Raw genomic sequence first — 26,237 nt, 5'->3', positions numbered from 1 at the left:
TTAAGAAAAACAATTTTTCTTCCTCTTCCTTGTAACCACCTTTTACATACTTGAAAACTCTTTTGTCCCCTCTGTGTTCTTTTCCAGACTAAACAAAACACAATTTTTTCAATTTTCCCTCATAGGTCATGTTTTCTAGACCTTTAATCATTTTTGTTGCTCTTCTCTAGACCCTCTCCAGTATGTCCACATCCTTCTTGAAATGTGGTGTCCAGAACTGGACACAATACTCCAGTTGAGGCCTAATCAGACCGTAGCAGAGCAGAAGAATTGCTTCCCCTGTCTTGCTTACAACACTCCTGCTAATATATCCCAGAATGATTAGCTTTTTTTGCAACAGCATTACACCGTTGACTCATTTATCTTGTGGTCCACTATGACCCCTAGAATCCCTTTCCACAATAGTCCTTGGCAGTCATTTCCCATTTTGTATGTGTGCAACTGATTACTCCACTTCGGTAGGAACACTTTGCATTTGTTCTTATTGAATTTCATCCTATTTACTTTATTTCTCCAGTTTGTCCAGATCATTTTAAATTTTAATCCTATCCTCCAAAGCACTTGCAACCCCTCCCAGCTTGGTATCATCCATAAACTTTAGAACTGTACTCTCTATGCCTTTATCTAAATCATTGATGAAGATATTGAACAGACCCAGACCCAGACCCGATCCCTGTGGGACCTGACTCGTTATGCCCTTCCATTATGACTCGGAACCATTGATAATGACTCTCTGCGAATGGTTTTCCAACCATTTTTGCACCCACCTTATAGTAGCTCCATCTAGGTTGTATTTCCCTAGTTTATTTATGAGAGGCTCATGTGGAACAGTATCAGAAGCGTTTCTAAAAATCAAGATATACCACGTCTACCGCTTCCCCACATCCAGTTGTTACCATTTCAAAGAAAGCTCTCGGGTTGGTTTGACACAATTTGTTTTTGACAAATCTATGTTATTACTTATCACCTTATTATCTTCTAGATGTTTGCAAACTGATTGCTTAATTATTGGCTCCATTATCTTTTCGGGTACAGAAGTTAAGATGACTGACTGGTCTGTAATTCCCCAGGTTGTCCTGATTTCCCTTTTTATAGATTGGCACTCTATTTGTCCTTTTCCAGTCTTCTAGAATGTCTCCCATCTTCTATGACTTTTCAAAGATAATCGCTAATGGCTCAGATATCTCCTCAGTCAGCTCCTTTGAGTATTTTAGGATGCATTTCATCAGGCCCTGGTGCCTTGAAGACATCTAATTTGTCTAAGTAATTTTTAATTTGTTCTTTCCCTATTTTAGCCTCTTCTAATCCTGCCTCATTTTCACTTTCATTCACTACGTTAGACATCCATTTACCACTGACCTTCTTGGTGAAAACTGAAACAAAAAAGTCATTAAGCACCTCTGCCATTTCCACATTTTCTGTTATTATCCCCCCCACCCCACTGAGTAACAGGCCTACCCTGTCCTTGGTCTTCGTCTTGCTTTTAATGTATTTGTAGAATGTTTCCTTGTTACCCTTTGTCTCATATAACAACAACAAAAACTTCCGCCTGTGATTAAGGCATGCCACATTGTAAGAGGTATATATGTTTATTATAACTAAATCAAAATTGCTTTTGATATACACGCTAGCTGAAGGGCAGAAATTGAGACTTCCTACATACAGTACATTTAAAATTCACTGATGGAAAGAAGCAGCTGTTTAAAGTTTTGTGCCATTCCTGTTCCATACACAACCCCAACATTAACTGTTCTCTAATGTAGGGCAATAACAAAGGTTATAAAAAAATCCACAGAAGTTGCATATTTGTTGTACTAATATATTCCAGGTTTGTGTGGTTTTTTACATTTATACAGTTTACATTTTGCTTGACCCATAAATAAACATTTTTTAGATTACAAGGGCCATAGTTCAGAAAGCATTTACACAGCCCTGCCATGCATACAGAGCTTTTAATATCTAGAAGAGAAAATTAAGCTTTGGCTTACTAAGTAATAAAATTTTGAATGTTTCTAAATGTAAACCTTTGACTAAAATACAATCTTTTCATCCATAATGCTGCTGTTAAATCTAGTTTTGTATTATAATGAACTTTTTGGAATTCAGGGATATAAAAATAATCCGTTTTTAAATCTTAACTGTACAATATGTACATTAATATTTTCACTGTTAAATTATGAATACATTTTAGTCTATGGAATACTACATTATAAATATCAATGTGTTCAATTTATAATTGCAGCTAATAATACATTTAAAATCTGGACTAATGAGTTCCAAAAGATACAAATATGGACCTAATCCTTTCAACCCTTTTGCAGGTATTCTTTACATAAAGTAGTTTCATTGACTAAAAAGAAGTTACTTGCATGTGTGAGGGCTTCCAGTGTTAGGATATCATTCTCCGCCCACCCCTGTTTTTTTTTTTAAAAAGGATGTTTTTAAGGAAAACCATACTCTGTATTAAAATGCCAGTTATAGCTATGTGTATGTCCCACAGTGAAACAATGCCAGTCAAGTTCTAAACCAGCTGAATCTTGATTACCTTAGTTAATAAAAAGTTGCATTGAAAGGGTGCCTGGAATTCTTAATCTTTTAAAGAAGTCTTGGCCATTTACTGCTTCTGTATGATATGATGATGGCTGCAGATATTTGAAATGTCATTTTCTTATTTGCCTCTTTTTACTGGAGGTTCCTTTGGAGGGCAGACGCACACAAAAGAAGAATGTGAAAGCTGCAGAGCAGGGTTCAAATAAAATAAAAGCTATAGATTAAAACTCCAGTTTGATGTGTAAAAAAAGGCAAGCCAGGCTGTGATTGTTCTAATGAAAATGGGAGGTTGCAGGGAAGGAACACACCACAACACCCTCCCTTTTCCTTTCTAAAGGTAAAAACAAAGATATTGCGGTTATCCAATTATGTAAAGCAACAGTGAAGGACAAGCATTTTTTATTTTCAATTCACTATTATTGCACCCTCTCATATGTTTAAACAGGGATGAAAGTCCAAAAGAATGTTAATGTCTACACAAAGTCTGTATGAAAGACTGTAAACTGTAGTAAGGAAGTAAAACTACAATATTTTGATAACCACAGCATATATTATGAAAACTTGGCAATATCTGATAATTGGGAGAAATGACATTTCTGAATGTTAGTTTTACACTGTAAACATCAGTAGGGTTATCATTTACAGACTATAGCTACAAAGTTTATATGAATGTGTCTTCACAGCTGTTAGACTTAATGGGTTAAGAAATTATACAGTTTTTGCCTTTGTGTCCTTTTTTCTTCTTTGATTTGGTTGTCCTTTGCCCAAACTGAGAACTGGCCAATGCAGTGCTTGGACTGGAAAGGTCATCTGTGTAGTATGGATATCTCAGTGATCGTGGCTGTGGAATTGGCTGTCCAAGAAAATATCCTTCCTCTTCAGAATCAGATGATGATGATGAAGTTGAACACCATGAGTCTTCTTCCTCACCATACAGTCCAAAAAATTTATCAACTGCCTGGTTCTGCAGTGCATAATCAGATGTAGCATGGGTATACTGTCCATAGAGTTCTGTGTTTTGAATGTATGCTTGAACCTCATGAGGGCTTTTATTTTGGATAAATTTGCCATAATCCTGAGGCGAGTAAAAGTGAAGTCTCTCTTTTGGAGAACATCTTCTTTCTGTAGTTAAATGAAGTGTATTGTCTGATCGAGACTTCCTACTTCTCCTGCGACGATGCTGGTGCCGATTCCCACGTTCTTCAAAATGAAACACACGCCTACGAGTCCTTTCACTCATTGGAGGTTGGCGAATTTCAACACTCCCATAATCCCCATTGTCAATAACATCATCTGAAAACTTTACTTGTTGTGGTCTAGACTGAGATTTGGATCTTCTAAGTACAGGCATGTGTGCTGGCTTTTCTTCTGGCAACACCTTTTCTTGACACAACTCTGAACTTAAACTCTTTAAAGACTCTGCACTCCTGTGGAGCATTGAAGAATTTAGAGTTCCCATATTGCTCATTTTCTCACAGTCCTCTGCCTCCAGCTCCTGGAAAGTTTGCAAAGAATAAAAAGATGGTCTTGATTTGCTTTCTCCATCCACTGAGGCCCCTAAGGAGGGAAAAAAAAAATCAGTTAAGGTAATCTGTGAAGTTGTAATGAAGCGTGTTGACTCAAAATATTAAACTTCTAATAAAGTTTATGGAGTAAACATGGCTTATCACTGATTCTTTGTCTTAAAGGATGAACTTTTTTTTTTACTTTAAAGTTTTGTGCCATTTGTTTCTTTGAGATGTATAAAGGCAGCCTGAAAAGTCCTTTTTTCTTTTTTTTTTTTTAATTTACATTAAACAATTCAAGTCTTAAATATGGTTAGTAGAAAACTAGCAACATTAGGATATCAAGAGTGAAAGGAATTTTTAATTAGGCTGTTCAAAACATCTATTGAATTCCAATGCCTAGTAAACTTTTTTTTTTTTTAAATAAAAGTGTCTTCAAGATTCAACATCCCACACCACTTGCTTAGGGTTGACAATACACATTCCATGTTTCCAGGAATTCCTCCAACAAAGTCAGGGAATACCAAATGTAACAATCTGGATATTTCTAAGGTAAAATAGGTTGCGAGGAGTGGGCAGAATGGCCTTGTGTTTACAGTGTAAAACTAACATTCAGAAATGTCATTTTTTTTTTTTAAAAAGGCCACCATCCATCCACTCAAACATTCTCAATACATATAGAAGTAAAACATGAAATAAACCCAATTTAAAATTATTTGCAATTAACCTTTAGTACATCATTTATAGACTGAAGTGTTTATTTTTTTATAATAAAGGAGGAAATAGAATAGCCAGATTCTGCCCTTAGATACCTATGTGGCACTCTTTCTTCAGGGGAGGCTGGAAGTGTGTACTTCAATTAAAAAAAGATAGTTAAGGGTCAAATTCTTCCCTGAAGTCTTCACATACATTATTACTAATTTGGGATTTAAAAAAAAAATTCTAAGAAATTGCTTACTTTTCCTTATACCTATCAATTACCTGTGATGTTAGACAAAGCCAAGGAATCCATTGAATCTCGAACACTTTGCTCTTGTTGTTTCAGATCAGACAAACATTCCAATGAACCTTCATACCATTGTGTTTGGTCATGTTTGTATCCGGAAGCCACATGTTCCATATCTAACTCTTGGATTTTTCTGCTGCTGGCAGGGCCTGGATGGCTGCCATATGCAGAATCACCTAAACCATCTTGTGACTGGGCCCAATACATATCTGCCTGATATTTTTTACTTGCCAGGCTTTGATTATTTTTTTTCAAATCCAACTTGCTTTTAATAATATTATCAGAAATCCAGTGTTCATTTGATGTAACATCTACTTCAGTGGGTTGCTGAAAGAGGCCTTTATCACCAAATTTTAGGAGGAGTTGAGTCATGTAGTCTTCATGCTCAGCCCACTCTTCAGGGTCTTCGGGCATTTCCTGCTCTAATCTTCCTTTCCAAAAATCTTCATTCGCAAAGCTTGCTCCTTGCCTTGAAAGGCTTAAGTCATCCATCTTGCGAGAAAGAGTATCATCAGCATTGCTAGAAAGACCAGGGAATTTGTAATTCAGTGCTGGTGACAGTAGGAGAGACTGTCTGCACTGGTCAGCTGACCGGCTGCTTTTTCCCATACGAACACTTCTTCTGGAGTCTCTTGATCGTGCAGACTGAAATGCAGAATCAGATGAGTCAGAGGCATGAACGTCTTCTCCCAAACTACAAGTTTTTGAACAGTAAATCTGTCCTTGCTTGGGAAGAAAAGGACAACCCAGCAGAGAGGCTTTGCACTGAGCACAAGAAAAGCAAGTCTCCGTAGCGTGCCAGTGCTGTCCATCATAGGTCATCTGAGCATGGTCAACACCTAGTAAAGAGTCAAAGAGGGACTGTTTAGTTTATGGCTAAAATAGTTAAAAGTTACACATGAAAAACCTGAAGCTTTTTTGGCTTGTGAATTATCGTGTTTATTCAATACTCACCACCTTTGTAAAATGTTAAAACTTAAGAAGGATATATTTACCTATGTGTTCCCCACAGGTCTCACAGTACTCAGCATAGAGAGATTCAAAACACCCACAGCAGAATGGACGCCCATCCTTCATAATGTATCTCTGTCCACCAAGGATAGTTTCACACTCAAGGCAACAAAAATGCTTCATATGCCAATGGCGACCTTCAGCTTCTGTGCACTCATCAGCAAAGATGATCTTAAAAAATAAAAGTAAATTTGTAGACAAGCATTAATAGTGCTTGTTGGAGCCACAAAAACTGCATGTGAAAAAGGAAATTATTCCCTTGGTACAGTTAACAGACCACCAATTACATTTAAAGAACTACATATTAATTCAGCAGTACTGTGAATCTGATGTATTAACTAATCAGTTTAAATAATTTAAAAATACAAGATTACCTGTAGCAGCATAGCTAAGACAGAAGGCTGTCACATTTGCTAAGTAAAATGGATATACATTTTTAAAAAGGTGGTCAGTTGTCATAAAAGTAACTAAAATTAGAGCATAAGACAGATGTTTCCAAGTATCTGAGGTATGTCTAATAAGGTCAGCAATAAGAAAACCATTATTCTGGAATGTGTAAAAGTTTTTCTTGTAACTCAGTCTTTAGGTTTCAATTCTAATCTCAGATACACAGATGTGCATCTTGTAAAAGCAGCTACATCACACTTGTCCAGTATCTGATTTTACAAGATATGTTTGGAGAATGGAGGAGTTGTTCACGTCTACATATGTGATATTAGGATACAGTCTTTGTTGCCAAAGGGGACATATTAGTATTCAAAAGTTGTTTGTTTAATTGAGCAAGTGACATGACAATTTTATCCTATTAATGGTGGGTTCTGTGGCAGCATGGGTTTAGTAGAAAAGTGTTATTTACCTCATCACATGCTGAGCAACGGGGTTTGAGAAGTTCAGCATGGTGTCTACCACAGTGAATTTTTCCATCTTGGTAGAAGTAGATTAGGTCGACAAGAAGCTCATTACATGTAGAGCACACAAAACATGATGGATGCCAGCACACTCCAGGTCCAGCTCTTGAAGCAAACACTGCAATTTCACCTCCATTTACTTTTGTACCACACTAGTAACAACCAAAAAAAGTTAATACGCTTCCATTGCAGGAATACCAGCCTTTGTTGTTTTAGTTAAACCAAAACACCGAGTCCAATACAGTGTTAAAGTTCTCATTCCATTGAATATAGCAAAAGGGGCAATTCTAATAATTCTGGATTGTACACAATTCTGATGCAGAACTAAATTTTACTCATATGCACTTACTTGGTGTTTTTAAAACACTTGGTCTTCTGTGTATTAAACAGGTATAAATTTAGTACAACAGCCAGCTGGCTACAATTTGACTTGCCTACTCTTAAAATTGTTTGGTATATCCACACCAAAGCATTAAATCTAACTTTTTAAAAAAATAAACCATTATCTTCTCTCTTCCTATGTGGAATTTTATCAGTATTACTGAGTACAAACGCAGACAGACAAGAGCCTATATGTAGCATCAACAAACATGTAAGGTCTACAGTGTTGGTGCAGCTAGTTTCAGTGCTATTGCCAAAAGGTTACCTGTTCACAAACTGCATGCATTACTGCTCTTGAGAGCAGTTTAATAGTTCCTCGTCCCAATGCCTCCTTCTTACGCTGAGCGCTAAACATCTGTAGTTCCTTCTTCTCTTCTTCACTTAAAGATTGACAATATCTCACCTTCAGCAGAAGAGAAAGTACATGCTTTAGACACCAAGCTACTGGTTATTTACTTCTCGGTAGTAACTAAAATATGTTATAAAATATCAACATCTCGGTTCAATTCCTTCCTAAGATTTCTCACATGCTTTATATTTCCTACAATATATATTTTAACTCCTCCACATGTTACAACACCAGATACGTTTATGTGAATTCTTTGTAAAAGTATTATAAGCAAATCAATAGTGTGCTAAACTACTGTTATCTAAAAATAGAATTGCTGCCAAATGAAATTTGTTAATGTGTTTGGATGTATGGTTTTTGGATTTACAGACCATAAACAATGTATATTGCAGTATACACAAGAACTTAAGCACTGACTCCTTTTTACAAAAATGTTTGTTACTTTCACTTGTATCCTACAATGCACAGAATCATGTCTAAGCTTCAAACCTTTTACTGCCACAAAGCATCCTTTCTATTACAATGAAATCTCAGAAATGTGTAGGGGTTCCTGGTAATTGGTGGGTGGTTGCAAACACTATAAAACCAACTTGTGTTCAGTTTATTGCACTTGACTACCCACCTTCTTAACAAGAGAAAGCAATGACCTCCTAGCCAGCTCTTATCTGAATACAACTGAAATGGACAGCTAAACAATGGATTTGACAATGTACACACTATGCTATCTTTATGGGTTAGATGCCATTGCATGTGACATTTTAGACATGTAACATGTCCACAGAAGATCATTCTTCCTTCTTAAAGAAGCATATAGTTAATGGATACATGGCCACATAATTACCTCATTATCATGGGGTGGCAACTGGTACAGAAGCTGTTTAATTCTATGTTTTTCTCCAGGGCTGTTAATGTAAGGAATTTTCTCCTCCGGCAAACAGGCAAAGTATAGCTGTACCTGAATAGGAGGTATTAAGAATTAAGACCAAAGGGGTACACGACGCGAACATTGTAAATGTCCTTCAACCAGTGCCTTATCTTAAGTCTCATTTACAAAGGAACTAAGATATGCTACATTAGATCTGTGACAGCATTTGCATTCCTCTAGGTAATATGAGGACCAGATGAGCTAACACAGCAGCACTGGATTGTCTCTGCTACAACTAGTGCCCAGCTGCTGAATTGCTTTACTGGAATGCAATTTGCAGTGACAATTACGGGTATCATAAATTATGCACATTTAATGCTATCATTATTTCCACCCCCTTTAGGGTTAGTCAGCAAGCCTGCTGAAATTCCAAATTTCCCTCTGCAATTTACCACACAATGTGTGAAGCTGTACTAAAAACAACTACTACATAAACAAATTAAATTTGCTCTGTGCATTTTATACATTGCTGAGACAAAAGCTGTTTTGTAATCTCCTGCTGATCAGGATCTTCACAAGCATCAGCTTTCATTGCTACCATGTGAGCTTTTGGTAAGAAGCTAAAATAATCTCTCTATTGGGAGGAGAAGGTTGGATCCAGCCACATTTCAACCAGATGCATTCACTTTGAAATTTTCATAGGGTTTTTGCGTTTGACCAGGAAAGCAAAACACACTATGCCTTCTTGAAAGTCTTCTCAGGCTTGTCTTTATTTCATCTTATCAGAAGAAACTTATGACAGGAAAATTAAAGAATGCTATGACAAAGCCCAATGGCAAAAAATATTTTTGTGGAGCAGCTACAGATTTATTATTTTTTCCTGTGCAGTTTCCAGCTTGTCACAAGGCCTGAGGCTGTAAATAAGATTTGATTGTTGCAGACAATCTGTTACCTGCTATCTGTATTTAAATGATGCTTTGGTCAATCACTTACTAGGTGTTTTAGTTAAGACAAATGAAAAAAGAATCACTACTTCCTCAATCAAGTTAAGTGGAAAAAGTAATACAAATCACTGTTAAGGTTTTGACACAGAACTGAACATCAATGTTCAGTTAAGTCTACTTAAAGTCCACTAACCAACAGAGTTTATTTACAAAGAACAAAGCAGAACATGCAGTAAGAAGGAAACTTCTAGGGGTAGTTTGCTCTATGCCCATGTCTCTCATAATACTAATCAAAATGCCACTGATGTTGTCATCTGTGTGAAAATATCTTTAAGCCGATGGTACCTAGAATGAGTGATTTCTGCTGCACTTCCCTTAAGAGTTTAAAGTAGCTGTTAGCTAGTTGTTCTCCCTTCCCCATGTCCCTCAAGGTTGTCTAACTCTAGTGTATGATAAAAGGATCTTCCTTAAAGATGGTGCATCATATATGGCTCTTGTTGGCTTGTTCTTAATTTAATCATGAAGAGAGTCTCTGGAAAACAAAAAGTAGATCTTTTGCTCCTGCATACATCAGCAGGCCACCTGAACTAGAGATGCTCAGCTCCTTTGACATGTTACACATAGTCTAGTAGTTGCCTTACCCATGTATACAGGAATAAGAGAACTCAGTGCTGGTCAAACACCTTATGAATCATCTATACCAGATCCTGCAGTACTGTTGCTGGATCTTTTTTAACTAGAATTTTATTTAAGAACCTATTTTTGAACATTTGATCAATGTAGCAACTTGCTCCCTTAGCAAGTAGTGTCACTGTCCTATTTCCATTACCATTATTATACTTAGAAAAGTTTCATTTTCAGTTTTAGGCAGTTTAGTTGAGGAAAAACAACTGTGTAAAACAAAAAATGGAACAGTCCTAAACTCCTCTTCCCTCCAACTGTAAAAGTTAATCCCAGACAGCATGCAAGAGGGAAATCACTGCATGAATAAGTGGCAATATGTTCAGTTTAAACAATTTTAAAGCAGTATCAGAAATAGTTTCATTTAAATACATCATATTTAAAGAAACATCCATTTCACACACATGTCAAATGTTTACTTATTTAGAAAAATAAAGCATTGGAAAGTATATTATTTCTATTATAAAAGTGTCCAGTGATTATTTTCTTTTAATATAGGCTCCCCAATAACCAAAGCTGTTTAAGCTCTCTCTCCATTAAGATAGGTCATTAGGAAAAAAAAAAAAATCTGCTAAAGCACACTTAACTTGCCTCTTATTAGGAAGCAAAACAAGTTTATCAGTGGCAACACGTGATATTTAGTAAGAAATTATGGCTATTTTGATTAATTTTAAAAATAAGAGTCTCAGTTCCTACCTGTTCTGGTCTAAGACCTGGCGGGACCCAGGTATATTCTTCCAAGGCACAGCCAGAGTCGTCATCGGATGTTGAGCTTCGTTGACACCCAAAGGTAAGATTGCTAACTTTTGGCTCCATCTCCAAAGGCATAGTGTAGTATGCAGTGTCAGCTATTCAGTTGCAGTTCATCAAGAAACTGTTCTGGAAAGATGAGATTACAAAAGAGTTAACAAAACAGGAAAAGCCTCATGGAAGTGATCTTGGGGTGGAGGTAGAAGGGCATCAACCAAGTTAAGTATCTGAAATACTATTGTGGCAAAATGACTGCAAAGTGACTGTTTCTTAAAATACATCATTGAAGGGTAGATGCTTTTATTGATACGTCACTAGGAGTTTGGATTATATGCATAGCATGAAACACTGATCTTTAGTAAAAATTAATTAGTGTCTTGGCAGGACAATCATCCTGACCACCTGGGATTAAGAAGACATTTCCTCCAACAGTATAGCATTGCACAATTAAACTGCATTTACATTCAGAATTTCAGGCAACTCTCTTATCATTGGCATTCGTGCTGATGCAACTCCACTGATGCTAGATCATCCATAGAAAATGTTACCAGCATGGTATGTAACCTCTCTCAAATCAGGTCTAAACATCACAGCAGTATAATACCTGTGGCTGGACACATTGCCAGTCCCACTATTGCCAATATCAATGAAGTTGTACCAGTGCTAGATCAGTGGTGGAAGAAAGACTTAAATTCTCATGGTAGACAATGCCTTAGGTACAGTATGTCAGTTTTCCTCCTTCAAGCATTTAGCGTAAATGGCAGGAGACACCATTTAATCACTATGTATCTTTTTTTTTTTTTAAGATACACATTTACCTTAAGCCATTGTTGAGCTAGTCCATACTTTCTACCCTCACAAAAAAAAGATGAAACTGACTATTCCATTTTGTATTTTTACAATACTAAAAGCTTCCAAAACAAAAATCATGAACAATGAAGTTTACACATGCCTTGAGAATTTATCCACCAGTTTTAGCCCACTACGAGTTAGAATAATAATTATAAACCCTGAAAAAAATTTTTAGAGATGCCAGACTATTATTATAGTGCACAGCAGCAGTGTAATAAAGATTGCTTACATCATAACTCATTATTCTAAGTACAACAGTAGATCTCCTATCCAAGCCACTGTAAGAACTGCATATTTTAACAAAGCATGTTGGATGTTCAACAAAAACTGAAATAAAATTTTAGGGATTTATTTAAGTGGTAAACTTAGTAAACCTGAATAAAGTAAAACTAAAATTAAGTTATATCCGTGCTTATTATAAAGAAAGGTAAGTGTTAACATGAAGGAAAACCTCTACATTTGCTATTTTGTGCAGTATGTTAAACCGCATGCATGCCAGAAGGCAGAGATTAGCACAACCAACCAATAAATTTGACTTTACTTCACCCTTAACAAAAGTAAAGATGACCTCATTTCCTCTTCTACTGTTTAGAGTTTGTGACCTTTTAAACAAGTCATTTTAAAACAGGTGCAGATCATTCATGTCTTCAATGTAGTAAAAAAAAAAAAACAAAAAAACAAAAAAACACTTTATGAACATCAGTGCATTCATTTCATCCTCAATTACTAGGAAGGGTTAATGAAAGTCAGAAGCAATTTAGTGTGGATATTATATTGTCTTGGATATTACTGTTGCTAAAAGAAGTGATCATCTATTCAATAAGTAATTTATAAATATGATCAGTAGGTAGGTCTCAAAGTTCACTTTGGATATCAATACATAGATAAGATGTTTATCTATAAACTAATTTCCTTTGAAAGCAGATACAGAGGAGATAATTTGTCGATACAAAGGAAATTCCTTTATCATGTTAGTGGAAATAAAATCATCCAATACAACAAGAGCAGTAATCTCATTTTAGATCTAAGGCTATGTCAATACTACAAATTACTTCAGTATAATTTATGTCACTCGGGGGTGTGAATAATCCACACCCCTGAGGGACATAGGTTATACTGACCTAAGCATCGGTGTAGATGGTGCTATGTTGATGGGAGAGCTTCTGCCAACATAGCTACCACCTCTTGCAGAGGCAGAATTTATTAAGTTGGCAGTCCTGTCGTCTTAGAGCAGTGATTCTCAAACTTTTGTACTGGTGACCCCTTTCACATAGCAAGTCTCTGAGTACGACCCTCCCCCCCCTTATAAATTAAAACCACTTTAATATATTTAACTCCATTATAAATACTGAAGGCAAAGCAGGGTTTGAGGTGGAGGCTCATAGCTCAAGACCCCAAGGGGTCCTGACCCCCAGTTTGAGAACCCCTATGTTAGAGTATCTTCACCAGAAGCACTACAACAGTTCAGCTGTGCCGCTGTAAATTATGTAGTGTAGACATAGCCAAGATCTCTTCCTATTCCCATAAAGCAACAGGCAAGAGGGAGTAGGATAAAGCTGGGAACTCAATGTTCTGGTAGCTACTAAAAGATGCTATTGTTAGTTATGGTTGTAGTAGGACTGTGATGCGTATCTTGACCCCTACCACAATTATAGGTGTGTCCAAATAATTTTCAGCTGAGAGAATAATGTATCATGTTTACGAGTCACACTTAAAGTCCAAGTCATTTTAGAAGGTGATCCAAGTACTAGATATACACTACTTTAGAATATTCTTCTGTAGAACTAATGAAATTAAGTGAGATGTTTATTTGAAATGACATAGAACATACTTTTAAAGTGTCACTAACTACTTGAAGTCTCACCTAATATTTTCTACTTCTCGCTTGTTACTCTATTATGTACATTAATGTGTTTGTCAAACTTAATTCTGCTTAGTGACCCCATAAATAAAGGAGTCTACCTTTAACTACTTATTTTTTTATTATTTTTATTATTATTTTTAATGTTGGACTCCATCATGGAATAGCAAGCTTAAAGTAAGTTTCATATGAAAGGAGTAACTACATCAGCAAGTATACTGAAGAATTCAGACAGTATCTTTGTTCTAGCCTTCACATTCTTAAGCCAGAATAATAATTGGATATATTCAGCTTTGTAACTAATCCTGTTGATTCAGAAATACAACAGGGAAGATGAGTAGCTGCTCCAAAATATTAGTGGCTCTCATACAATGATCAGATAGATATACAGTTATCTGTACTTATCTACTCTACCGTGTACATTTTCTTAGACTGGTTGTCAGTCTTCTAAAGGGTGAAATGATTGCTTTGTGCCAGCAGATGAGATCTGCCTAATGTTCATCAGTGATTCCTTTAGAAGGCCACTCCAAAAAACCCGTAGGACATTTTAATGTCTTCTGCTGTCAGTTTGGAAAGATATACAAGCTGTAAGTCAGTCAGTCAGTCATGGCTTTGTACTTCACATTATTTCTTAATAAAAATCAATGTTTAAAAAAATCACAAAATAGATTCAGAAAATCCTTAACATCTTCTTGTTTTATGCTATCCTCACAGGTTATCTTGGAATATAAATTAAGCCTGGAGAAAGAATGCCAGACCACCAGAGAGAGAAGTCACATTTGCAGTGTGACTGATGGCATAAAATTTTTTTTTATTTTTCCAATTAACAAAAAAATCTTATGCCTTCATCGCAGCAAAGAGAGTTTTCTTCTTTTTAACCGTCAAGTCATAGGCAACAGAACTGTTCCTGGTGGTGAATCAGGGCTGTCTACCACCTCCTACTCTGTGGACAAAAAATGTCAAGCATATTCAGAATGGACAGCTGATTCTATGAAGGAGAGAGTGTCATAAGCGAGACTGGTATGAATCAAACCTAACTACAGTACTGGGTTGTTCCAATAACAGGTGTAAATATCCAATATTTAGGTATGGAATACTTTTAAAATTCAAGTGTTACATTATTTACAGCTTAGTCAAGAATCGACAGTAACACCTGAGCAAAGAAACAGTCTTTCACTTTACTAAAGGAGACTTTGATTTGTAGTGAGAGGTTTTAGTAGTCTGAGCAGAATACCAGAAGGTTTACATTTGGTAGTGAAGATAGTCATGTTAAAATATGAATTCACAATCCCATTAGTTGTGGTCAGCACTGTTTCACCCAACTGGCCACTGTAGACAAGGACGAGGTTGTGTTCAGCACTGTCAGTAATAAGAAACCCTGGTCCCAGTACCATATACCCATGACTTCCTGACATGATACTGAACTGATCATGTACTAGTTGTTTAAACTCAATTTTGAACTATTAATCTGGGAAAGTCAAGACCACACTGATTCCCTGTGGCCTCAGAAAAAGTCGACCTCTCTTGCTTAGTTGTTCCACCTGCAAAATGGAGAAGATAAACTCACTCATTTCACAAGGTTATGTGGACTAGTTAATTTTACAAAGCCCCTTGCAGATGGCATTATAAGTGTCAAGTGCTATTTCTATGTAGGTAACTGCTGTCCTTGATAATGTTAAGATTTACAAAGTGCACCAATAAATGCCAGAGTAATATAATTCCAAAAAGAGGACAAGACATTAGGGGGAAGAAAAGCAGAGCCTTGTTTCCTTTCAGACCAAACCATTTGGGCGAACAGCTCCAGTTCTACTCATTTTTCCATGCATTGGAATTTAAAAAAAAAACCAAACCCATTATTTAATACATTCACTTCAAAGCTTACACCCTCTACCTCCAGTTCTTTTATGGGTAAGAAGTAGGTTGAAAACAGCTCTTGGGAGACAGTGAAGGAAAGAGAGTTTCTTCCCTTAGCTGGGAAATTGAAATTGAAAAACTAAACTAAAAGAAAAGGGCAGGGTTGCTATCAATATGTTGGTTTTAGGAAGGGCAAGGAAGAAGCACCACAAACCTCACATGCCCACATAGATATAAATTACCATTTAAACCTACATTCATTGAAAGATTGGGATAATTAACATGGAAGAGATGCATTCCAAATACCAAAAACATTATGCATAAATTGAACCAGATTGTGACCATTATGTTTCTGAATGTTTGATTTGAACTGAAGTACCTGAAAACTAAAAATAAAATCAGTATTTGTAGAACTATTTTCGCTATTTGTTTATAAATTATTATTTTCCCAATCCTAAGAGTCCGTAAATTGGTTTGCAAATTAAAACTGCAACAGATTAGAGCTAAAACATTTTTGCAGTTGTACTCATTCTTCAAAGTAGCTCACGAAAGCTTATGCTCTAATAAATTTGTTAGTCTCTAAGGTACCACAAGTACTCCTTTTCTTTTTGCGAATACAGACTAACAGGGCTGCTACTCTAAAGGCTTCAAAATGGTTACGTATCTTAAGATGAGCTCGTTGAAACTTTGAGAAAGGATACTACATGACATCTACAGAATAAAGCAAGTTTGTTTTTAAGATTTACAAGCACTCCCTCACTAATAAAGCTTCACAATCTACAAAGAGAAAAATATTTCACTAGTGGCTTCATAATTATTAGCCATGTAAAAGAAAAATGTGATTAAAAAAGTTAGATATACACTAGTGAAACCTATTGTCATCTACGGTCACTTAATAATACAAAGAGTTCTTAGGAGTGAAGAGTCCATATCCCTAATTATAAATCCATTGTTACATAAAATATTAAAATTCACATCCTAGAGAAAGGATATTAGAGAATTGTTAAATCCAAGTGTGAAACTAATCCTTATGTTAGGATTTCCAGCTCACTGAATAAGTTCTATGGTGACCGCTGATCAGATAGAAGAGGTCATGATTTGTGAGCCCAGTAAGACACACATTTCCTTTCCCAACCCCTGCTGTTTAACTCTGTCCTGCAGGGCAAATTGTTTAACAACTTTTTTGTTAAGCTGCTTGTTAACAAGGCTATAGGGAATACAAGATGCATATCACATGCATCCACATTCACAATATACTGCAACTGCAGCCCAAAGGGTTAAGACTAGATGTTAAATAAGCAGGTGAATGGGATGACCATTCTACCTCATATGATAATTCACCCTAAAGAGGAGCAGTCTGTAGTAGAAATACAATCAAAAAACATTCCAATAACAGTATAAGCATTACCAGAAAAACCCACTTTACTGCTGCAACGAGAGTAATTTGTTTTCCTGCTTCCCCATTAAAAATAACTTAATTTTTGAAATCTAGCAAAACTTTTTATACCAGATTTGGCACCCAGTAAGAGAAATTTGGACCCAGTTCCAAATATTACAACCTAATTGTTAGGCATTATCAGGACTCAGCCACTGCTACTTCAGAGGTTTAACTTATTTACATGTACAGAATATCTAGTGAACTATCAAACAAACAGTACTGTACTTTATTAGTTAAAGATGTACAGCAAAATTCAAAGACTGCTACAGTGTATTTATTGCTTATTATATATTGATAGGCCTTAGAGTAAAATCAAGCTGATGTGTTTTCTACATTTTCTAAATAATGCCTAATCTAAGTATGTACACCAACCAACAGCAGAGTTGAGTAATTTTCACACACACATACTGACGCACATGGCAAAATAAAGATAATTTTTCACACTGGAAATTTGGCATTACTTTCTTTCATGATTTCAGACTGCTTTATTTTCATGAATAATGCCTTCTGATATTGCAAAGACAGACTGCTTAAATTTAACAAAAGGAGGAAACACTAGGACAAAGCATTGTCCTTGCCAAAATGTCTGATTTGGGTTATTTTATTTGGCTCCATATAAAAACAAACTGCATGCTGTGGTTATACAAGAATCAATAGTTTAGGAAGCACTGTTCTAATAAGATCTTTATTTTCCATAATGAGGTACACAGATTTTAAAAGAGAAAAGAAATCTAGCCCTTTACAGTCTCCTATTGATTTTTTAAAATTTCTATTTTAAACGACTGTAGGAAACAGCAGCCAGACTTTACTCCAATGTACACATATACTCAGGTTTCACCCCATCACCTGTTGGCTCCTGAACAACACTCTTCTTTGTTAAAGCTTACAGCACTCATTGGAAACAAGTTTCCAGAGAAAATACTTCAAGAAAGTGTTCGAGAAGTCACAAGTTGTAAAAACAAAATTCCACACATAGCCCCGTTTATTCTGACACAGATTAATGAGGAAAATTTAAATACACATACATGCACATTTTGAAAAGGTCATCTCATCTGTCAAATGTTCTATCAGCTGAAGAAGAATTCTGAAGAACTGATCTTGATTGTTCCTTCACATTATCATGTTTTTAAAAAATGATAAAAGGGGATTAATAATTACAAGCTAAAACCATGAGTGTACTTGCATTTCATGGCAACAAGCATGTATAGCAAACAATAGGCAAGACCCCTCTCAATGCTCAACTCTAAATACCAGACACACTGCCAAAAGAAATCCTCTCTTAAACCTATTATTTCAAGGCCAAGTCATTGTGGAGACTAGCTTAAAACGATCGTTTTAATCTTAGAGGGACCACCTGCATTTCAGGCAGGCCTTGTGTCCCAGGGCCAGCTGACAACAAAAGTGCACATGTAACAACTCACCACTGGGAGGTTTGTTGAGTGAATAGGATCAAATGCGATGCCATCTCGTATGTCAAGTAGCACAGGAGACGTCTGTGAACAGTTGGAGAAACGCAGCTCGAACAGACCTGGCTTTCTGAGCTCACAGCAGCAGTAATAAGGTATCAACATCCAATTAACCTCCCTTGCAGCCAAGCCCTAACGGTTAAGTGGCTACAAGAAACGGCACATGGCCTCTTTTAAAAGGGGAGCCCCGGCGCAGGCTGCCGCGGGAGGCGAAGCTCCGACCCCTGCAGACTCGGCGCTCGCCGCTTCCCCTGGCCACTTGCAATTGCTACTTTAAACTAAGTCCGCTTCCTCCACTGCTTCAAACGCCAAGGAACATGACACAGGCGCCGCCAGCTCCCGGGGCCGCCGGCCAGGGCAGAGCGAGCGCCCAGCCCCAGCGGGCCGGGCACGGAGGTGCTCGGGCCTGCAGCCCGGGGACAGGCGCCGGGGTCGCGGCTCCCAGCCGGGCTTGGGAGCCAGAAGCGGCCTCCCGCGCCGCCGGGCCCCGGGGAGACGGAGCGCGGTGCCCGGCTGTCCCCGGGGAGAGCGGCTCCCTTGCCCCATCGCCGGGCGATGGAAACCGGGGGGTCCCTCGGGAGAATCGCCTCCGCCCCCGGGGCTGCGCGTCCCGCCGCTGCCAGAGCAGCCCCGCAGCCGGGCGGAGAAGCGGCCGCGCCGACCTGCAGGCTCCTTACCTTCGGCTCCCAGCCGGCGGGCGGCCCCGGGCTCTCCGGGCAGGGCTGGGGCTGGGGCAGTGGCCCCCCGCGCTGCGGCTTTCCCCACTTCAGCAGGCCCGGCAGCGCCGCCCGCACGCTACCTGCGCCTGCCTCCCGCCGGGTCGCAGAGACAGGACGGAGCAGCCTCCCGCACACAAGCCCTGCCCCTCCCCTAGGCGCTGGTAGTTTTTAAACACAGCCCTCAGTGAAGCGAGCTGGAGCTCAGGAAAGCTTCTGCTCCAATAAATGTGCTGGTGCCACAAGTCCTGCTTTCCCTTCTGCGGAGACAGACGAACGCGGCTGCTACTCTGAGCCCAGCCCTCAGTCAGGCTCCCGAGAGCCCCGGCCCCCTCCCCAGGCAGCTTCCCCCCAGCCCCCCGAGTCAGCCGCCCCCCAGCTCCCTAGAGCCCCCGGCCCCCTCCCCAGGCAGCTTCCCCAGAGCCCCCCCCCCAGTCAGCCGCCCCCCAGCCCCCTCGAGCCCCCAGCCCCCTCCCCAGGCAGCTTCCCCCCAGCCCCCCGAGTCAGCCGCCCCCCAGCTCCCTAGAGCCCCCGGCCCCCTCCCCAGGCAGCTTCCCCAGAGCCCCCCCCCCCGTCAGCCGCCCCCCAGCCCCCTCGAGCCCCCAGCCCCCTCCCCAGGCAGCTTCCCCAGAGCCCCCCGAGTCAGCCGCCCCCCAGCTCCCTAGAGCCCCCAGCCCCCTCCCCAGGCAGCTTCCCCAGAGCCCCCCCCCCAGTCAGCCGCCCCCCAGCCCCCTCGAGCCCCCAGTCCCCTCCCCAGGCAGCTTCCTCAGGGCCCCCCCCAGGCAGCCTCCCCCCAGCCCCCTCGAGCCCCCAGCCCCCTCCTCAGGCAGCTTCCCCAGAGCCCCCCGAGTCAGCCGCCCCCCAGCTCCCTAGAGCCCCCAGCCCCCTCCCCAGGCAGCTTCCCCAGAGCCCCCCCCAGTCAGCCGCCCCCCAGCCCCCTCGAGCCCCCAGCCCCCCCCCAGGCAGCTTCCTCAGGGCCCCCCCCAGGCAGCCCCCTCGAGCCCCCAGCCCCCTCCTCAGGCAGCTTCCCCAGAGCCCCCCGAGTCAGCCGCCCCCCAGCCCCCTCGAGCCCCCAGCCCCCTCCTCAGGCAGCTTCCCCAGAGCCCCCCGAGTCAGCCGCCCCCCAGCCCCCTCGAGCCCCCAGCCCCCTCCTCAGGCAGCTTCCCCAGAGCCCCCCCCAGTCAGCCTCCCCCAGCCCCCTCGAGCCCCCAGCCCCCTCCTCAGGCAGCTTCCTCAGACCCCCCACTGCCCCCCAGTCAGCCACACAGCCCAGCCCCCTCAAAGTCCCCCGGCTTCCTTACAGTGCACCATCTCTTCCCCCGCCCCCACACAGCCCCTAACCGCCCGCCTCCCCAACACACCCGCCTCAAGAAGCTCCTTACTCCTCCCGGAGGCTGTTTACAATAGCCTCCAACATAAACACGAGCTCCCGCCAGCCGTCCCCCTGGACCGCACACCCCCTCCCCGCACACAGAGATGTTCTCATTAACCCCCCACTTAAGTGGTGCCCAGCGCATCGGGAGGAGGAACCAGCCCTTAGCCATACAGCACCAAGCCTACAGCTGCTGGAGGAGGCAGAAGGCACCAGAACAAGGGCCTCTTCTTTTTTTGGCAGGCAATGTTCAAAATCATCCTTCCCTTTCATTCATACCGCTGGCTAAGAAGATGCACATTCATGTAATATTTCGGGAAGGAACCTGTACAAGGCAAAAAGGTTCCCTCAGCCAAATATCTACTCCAGGGACTGAATATTTTTAGAAGTAATAAAAGCTTAAGTCACACTACTGAGTACATATACTATTTTTTCCCCCTGTTTGCTTCCCTAATGCTATTTGTGCTTGTAACAGATCTCCCACCACACCCCCCATTGTGCGGAAAGCCTTCCTGCCTATACATCAGAGTGTACTAAGATCTGACCTCTTTTCAGTCTATAATCCCTCCAACATTAATAGTTAGACAGTCCACTTCCAGGAACTGTCAGTCAATCTGTGATCCTATATAAACTACAAGTTACTACAAACTACAAGTGTTACTTGAGAAATCCCTTATCTTCCATTTCATGAGCTCCAGGGAGCCTAATCAGTTCTACAAGCACTGATGCAAACATTTTAAAACGCCTCTGTAAACTTCCCTTTTCTTTCCAGCACACCACTCTCGGAATATGGGAGGCCGCCTTCCTTAATAATCATCTCAAAACTTGCCCAGAACAATGAAGTCAGCCCACTGGGCCAGAGTTTAATAAGTTTCTGACCATTTTGAAGAGGTCCTTAACATAAGTAAAGTCAGGCAAGCCTGATGAAGAGAGCTATTTTGTGTCACTCCACAAGACAGAGAAAGGAACAATGCCAGGTAAAAGTCTGTGTACTTAAAAAAACAGGCTAGTGGAAGGTGTCAAAAGTGAGCTACAATTAGTAGTAAGAAAAGGAGTACTTGTGGCACCTTAGAGAAAAACAAATTTATGTTTGTGAATACAGACTAACACGGCTGCTACTCTGAAACCTGACAATTAGTAGTAATACCCTAGCAAAATTCAAAGCAGCCCCATGAATAGTATTATACAATGTGACAAATATTTTATGTAGGATTTAATACAAAAAAATCCCTTCATTACATACATCACTAAACCATCTGAAGCAAGAGGAAAGAATTTCAGAGTAGTAGAGTCAATGCTTTCATGTGCAAGACTGAAAGGTGTACTCTGGCATCATAATAAATCTGGTTATTGTATATATTTGCCATAATTACAAATAAAGATGAAATCCGATGAAGTGAGCTGTAGCTCACGAAAGCTTATGCTCTAATAAATTTGTTAGTCTCTAACGTGCCACAAGTACTCTTTTTTTTAAAGAAATTAAGAACTCTTTAATAGCTACAGTATATAATCTGTCTAAAATAATTTATTTTATACACATTAGATATCAGTACCTAGGGACTATGGCCAATAGTAGACTGTAAATACTGCTTTACATACAAAGGTAACACTATCAGAATACAAATCTATCCATACATGTAGTATTTACAGTTGCTGTAGTATCTGACAGGTTTCAGAGTAGCAGCCGTGTTAGTCTGTATTTGCAAAAAGAAAAGGAGTACTTGTGGCACCTTAGAGACTAACAAATTTATTAGAGCATAAGCTTTCGTGAGCTACAGCTCACTTCATCGGATGCATCCGATGAAGTGAACTGTAGCTCACGAAAGCTTATGCTCTAATAAATTTGTTAGTCTCTAAGGTGCCACAAGTACTCCTTTTCTTTTTGTAGTATCTGAGAGTCACATGAAGTCTCTGCATTTATAAAGTGCTGGTGTACAAACAGCAATGTAAGGTAGAATGTCAATTTAAAAAAAAAATGTTACCCAAGAACAATTTCTCTCTCATAGGGCATAGTTAAGGAGTTTAGTTGCACATATGGTTCTGCACCCCACTGAACAGAAAAGGCTCTATTGTAAAGCTTAACATTTAAAAATACACAAACATGTTGCTGTAAATAGTTTGGTGAAATGAATAGCTCAATGGTAAAACTCTGAGTAGTTTCTCTCTCTCCAGTGCCAAGTACAGATGAGGAAAATTTTAGTATGTATTAGAGGGCAGAGATACCAGAGGCTTATGGCTTTAAGTGTAGAGTCTATTTAGAAAAGATTTAGCCCTGGTCAGACAACAGTGTTTGTAATGCAGACATGCTTGGCTAGCAGCCAGTGTTGATTCCATCTTTGACAATAAATATTCAAAAAGGGAGGAACCACTAACATAGCTGTCGCTTTTACTTCACTCTGCATTTTTAAAAGGTGTAGCCTTTGCTCCAGCTTGAAATAAGCTTTTGCGCCTTCCCTCCCACATTTGACTTCAAAGGCTGACAGGCAGTTTCCTCTACAGAACTGTGAATTTAACCGTGAACACCTAGGTCATATTTCCTTTTTCCTATTCCTAAATGTTCTTTGCTTTCCTAGGGAAATAATTATCAAAGATAATTTATTAGTACTGTATCTCTAGGTCAAAGGCATAAATTCCTCTTGTTCTGAATGAAACTATGTAGCGTTTTTGTAGAGATGTCTAGTTTTGCACAGGTCACAACATTAATCAGACATGCACTCCTTTCTCCTAAAGCTTGGCATAGATGCATATTCTCCAGTAGTAAAGCATCTAACATGAAATTATAATTATATGAGGCTGATCACTTCTAAAACTTTTGTTTAAAATCAACTATACACTAGCTAACTAGATAAGGCTTGTTTCAGAGTAGCAGCCGTGTTAGTCTGTATTCGCAAAAAGAAAAGGAGTACTTGGGGCACCTTAGAGACTAACAAATTTATTAGAGCATAAGCTTTCGTGAGCTACAGCTCACATGCTCTAATAAATTTGTTAGTCTCTAAGGTGCCCCAAGTACTCCTTTTCTTTTTGCCAATTATGTACAGTATTCAACTACTTGTATGGACGGTGGAAGTGTCAACTATTGTGGAACATTCACAGTTACTTGTTTGTTACATTTTCCATAGCATTGTTAACTTTACAGGCTATTGCATATGAGATAGTAATGAAGTAGTTAGCAGACAGTTAATGCTGCCTACAAAAATTAAATTTGAATGAGACAGACTATATCCACAGGGTGCTAAGAGGAGTCAATCTTGTCTGAAAGGCATTGTTATTGTCAAGGGCAAACACATTCAGAAAAGGAAAGGCATGAGTCATAACTGGGCCCCTCAAGGGCTGCCTTTTGTTTCAGTCAGGTGGAAGACTGGTGTGGATTGCTTTTTGGGTGACTGCTAAGAAGAAAATCTAGTTTTATCCAACTGCAACCATTTTCCCACATCTCCAACCTGAATCTAGACTTCATTTTATGAGGTGAAAAAGATTGCTTTAAAATTATGTATTCATGGTATAGAGCCAATCATTCAAAAATAAATTTGTTTGTGGAAAGGGGTCAGATACATGAACTGTGTTCATAAATGGAAAATAATAAACCTCTTTTTTACATGGGAAATAGGATGCAATTTCATCCATCAGTTAAGCTACTTATTGCTACTGGCTGGGTAACATTAAGACAAATCAACATTTTAGTTCTGAATTCTAAAATGAGAATATCCAATATCGTATGTCAGGGCATACATAAAACTGCAACATGGAACAGGAAGAAACTTTTCCCCTTCCATGAAAACAGTATGGCATAGTTGATTAATAATGATCGGGCATTACCAGACCACAAGGATATGAAACTTGATGGATCAACAGTTTAGACCATTACATCAAATCTTATCACAAATCAACAGCATTAGAAATCACTGATGAAAAATATGTGATCTCTATTTCAAAAAATAGGTTAATATTGCTTCACAAGACATGCAGTCAGACATTAAAATTCCCTTTGCAGTTTGAGAGGAGCTTTCTCTATTTAAACTTTAGTAGAGTGACTAATTTGATCAATCTTTTAATTCTTTATCACATTCTAAATCCAATGGAAGCACATAAATCTCTTAAAAAGATGTATGCCTGAGAGAAATATTACAGATTCATACAATGCTGAGTAACAGATGTGGTGGTGATGGCATGGCCAGAAACAGCAAGGAGGACCAGTATTGTCTGTAGTGATATTATAAATGGCAGACCCAGATACCCAATGGACCCACAATATGATACCTATGAGAAGAAATATAAAATATTCATCTACTCATCTATGTCTAGTTATCACAACACCTACCTGATAACCAGCCCCTAGTCTGGTAGGATAGGTACTGCTCTGCTCTGTTCTTCTCCTTTTACTCCCCTGTCATTGTCTCTACTTGTTCTGATTAGGTGGACCACTGCACCTGTACAGAACCATTCTGAAGTCAAGGGGATTCAACAGAGAGGTACACCTGCACAGAGTTGTGAGACCTGACCATTATTGGGAGGGGAGAATTGCAGTATCTCCGGTATATCAACCAGTCAACTTCCCATGCCTAAATCCAACTTCGTTTGCATGAAGTAATTCTATTGGTAATAAACACCATGATTTTTTTAACTGTTTTTTTTTATGAAGTCACAATAATTTTTTTAAATTAAAAAAAATCAAGTATGGCATGTATTCATACAGATTTTGTCAATTTCAGTGTTATTTGTTGAGTTGAATTATCTCCCTCTGGTGGTCAACTGAGCATCTCTACCAATTTCATTCATCATTAATTAAAAACTGAAACATCGAAATACATTTATTCTTCCTGACCTCCCCCTGATGCATTATTTTTGCTGTTGAATATTAACAATCCATGTCTTTTCTATCCCTTTTGCTTGGAAACTTCTATGGACAACTAGAGAACTAATAAGACAAACTCTCTGAAGCAGGGGTTGTCGCTCACTATGGTCTACACTGGAAAAAGTTACAGCACTGAGAAATGTAGGGCTTGTCTACAGTAAGGGCATGGCTACACTTGCGAGTTAGAGCGTATTAAAACAGCCCCGGGCGCCCTAACTCACGACCCGTCCACATACCAGGTCTGGCCCCTCACCTTGGGCACTCAAGAGCCAGGGCTTGCTGTGTGAGTGGCTCCCAGCCAGCAGGTCCTCTTGCCTGTAAGGAACTCGCCACCCAGCAGCCAGGCGCCATCATGTGGCTGAGTAGGGCTGCTGGCCGTGGGGGAGGCTCTCGGGGGGTCACATTCCAGGGGTCTGTCCTGCTCCCCAGAATGGTTCCACTTTCGATCAGTCTCTGCAGCCCACTACCTGTAGGGGCCCAGCACATCTCCCTGGGGCCGAGCCACCTGGGACTGGTGCAGAGGTTGGACCAGTCTCGGCTGGTGGAGGGGGGGCAGCACGGAGGGCTCGGCCAGGCCCCACCCAGCAAGTGGGTCCCGTGGGAGCTCAGCCTGGGCAGGCCTCACTCCAGCCTGGCTGATCGTGCTGCTCCTGAGGGGCGGACCGGACCGGCAATGGCCACACTGTCCGCTCAGCCTGGTGGACACGGTCACCTCCCAGTGGGGCCGGTGAGTGTAGTGGGGGGCACTGGGTGGGGGTGGTGGTATGCAGAGCACTGTGCAGTTGTGGTGGGGATGTCTGTGGGCAGGGGGGTGTTGGGCATAGGTGTTGGTGGGGAGTCTGTTGGGGGGCACTGGGCTGGGAGGCAGTGTGTAAA

At 40.2% G+C, this 26,237-nt stretch overlaps 2 protein-coding genes across 10 annotated transcripts in view; one reads left to right on the top strand and one right to left on the bottom strand.

Annotated features, from left to right (window-relative positions):
* The window catches only part of PPHLN1 (periphilin 1), a 182,884-nt gene extending 166,837 nt beyond the window's left edge, over positions 1-16,047 (top strand). For 2 of the 4 annotated variants that reach the window (XM_043494581.1, XM_043494561.1), the window contains exon 10: positions 14,378-16,044. In XM_043494581.1, the coding sequence (XP_043350516.1) occupies positions 14,378-14,674 (297 nt within the window). In that variant the 3' untranslated portion in view covers positions 14,675-16,044. Of the gene's footprint in view, positions 1-14,377 lie in introns of all 4 variants that reach the window. The other 2 variants (XM_043494552.1, XM_043494565.1) reach the window with 2 other exon arrangements.
* The window catches only part of PRICKLE1 (prickle planar cell polarity protein 1), a 107,803-nt gene continuing 83,371 nt past the window's right edge, over positions 1,806-26,237 (bottom strand). The window contains exons 1-10 of one of the 6 annotated variants that reach the window (XM_043494531.1): positions 19,099-19,296; positions 18,377-18,448; positions 17,981-18,063; positions 10,897-11,079; positions 8,552-8,665; positions 7,627-7,764; positions 6,929-7,132; positions 6,057-6,243; positions 5,037-5,900; positions 1,806-4,107 (exon numbers count right to left, since the gene is read on the bottom strand). In XM_043494531.1, coding sequence (XP_043350466.1) covers positions 3,251-4,107; positions 5,037-5,900; positions 6,057-6,243; positions 6,929-7,132; positions 7,627-7,764; positions 8,552-8,665; positions 10,897-11,028 — 2,496 coding nt within the window. In that variant the 5' untranslated portion in view covers positions 11,029-11,079; positions 17,981-18,063; positions 18,377-18,448; positions 19,099-19,296 and the 3' untranslated portion in view covers positions 1,806-3,250. Of the gene's footprint in view, positions 4,108-5,036; positions 5,901-6,056; positions 6,244-6,928; positions 7,133-7,626; positions 7,765-8,551; positions 8,666-10,896; positions 11,080-17,980; positions 18,064-18,376; positions 18,449-19,098; positions 19,297-20,667; positions 20,835-26,237 lie in introns of those variants that run through there. The other 5 variants (XM_043494527.1, XM_043494520.1, XM_043494544.1 and 2 more) reach the window with 5 other exon arrangements.

This window comes from Dermochelys coriacea, chromosome 1 (assembly GCF_009764565.3).
Source record: "Dermochelys coriacea isolate rDerCor1 chromosome 1, rDerCor1.pri.v4, whole genome shotgun sequence".
Lineage (NCBI taxonomy): Eukaryota > Metazoa > Chordata > Testudines > Dermochelyidae > Dermochelys > Dermochelys coriacea.
Note: the sequence above shows the minus strand (reverse complement) of the source record. Positions and strands in the feature narration are given on the sequence as shown.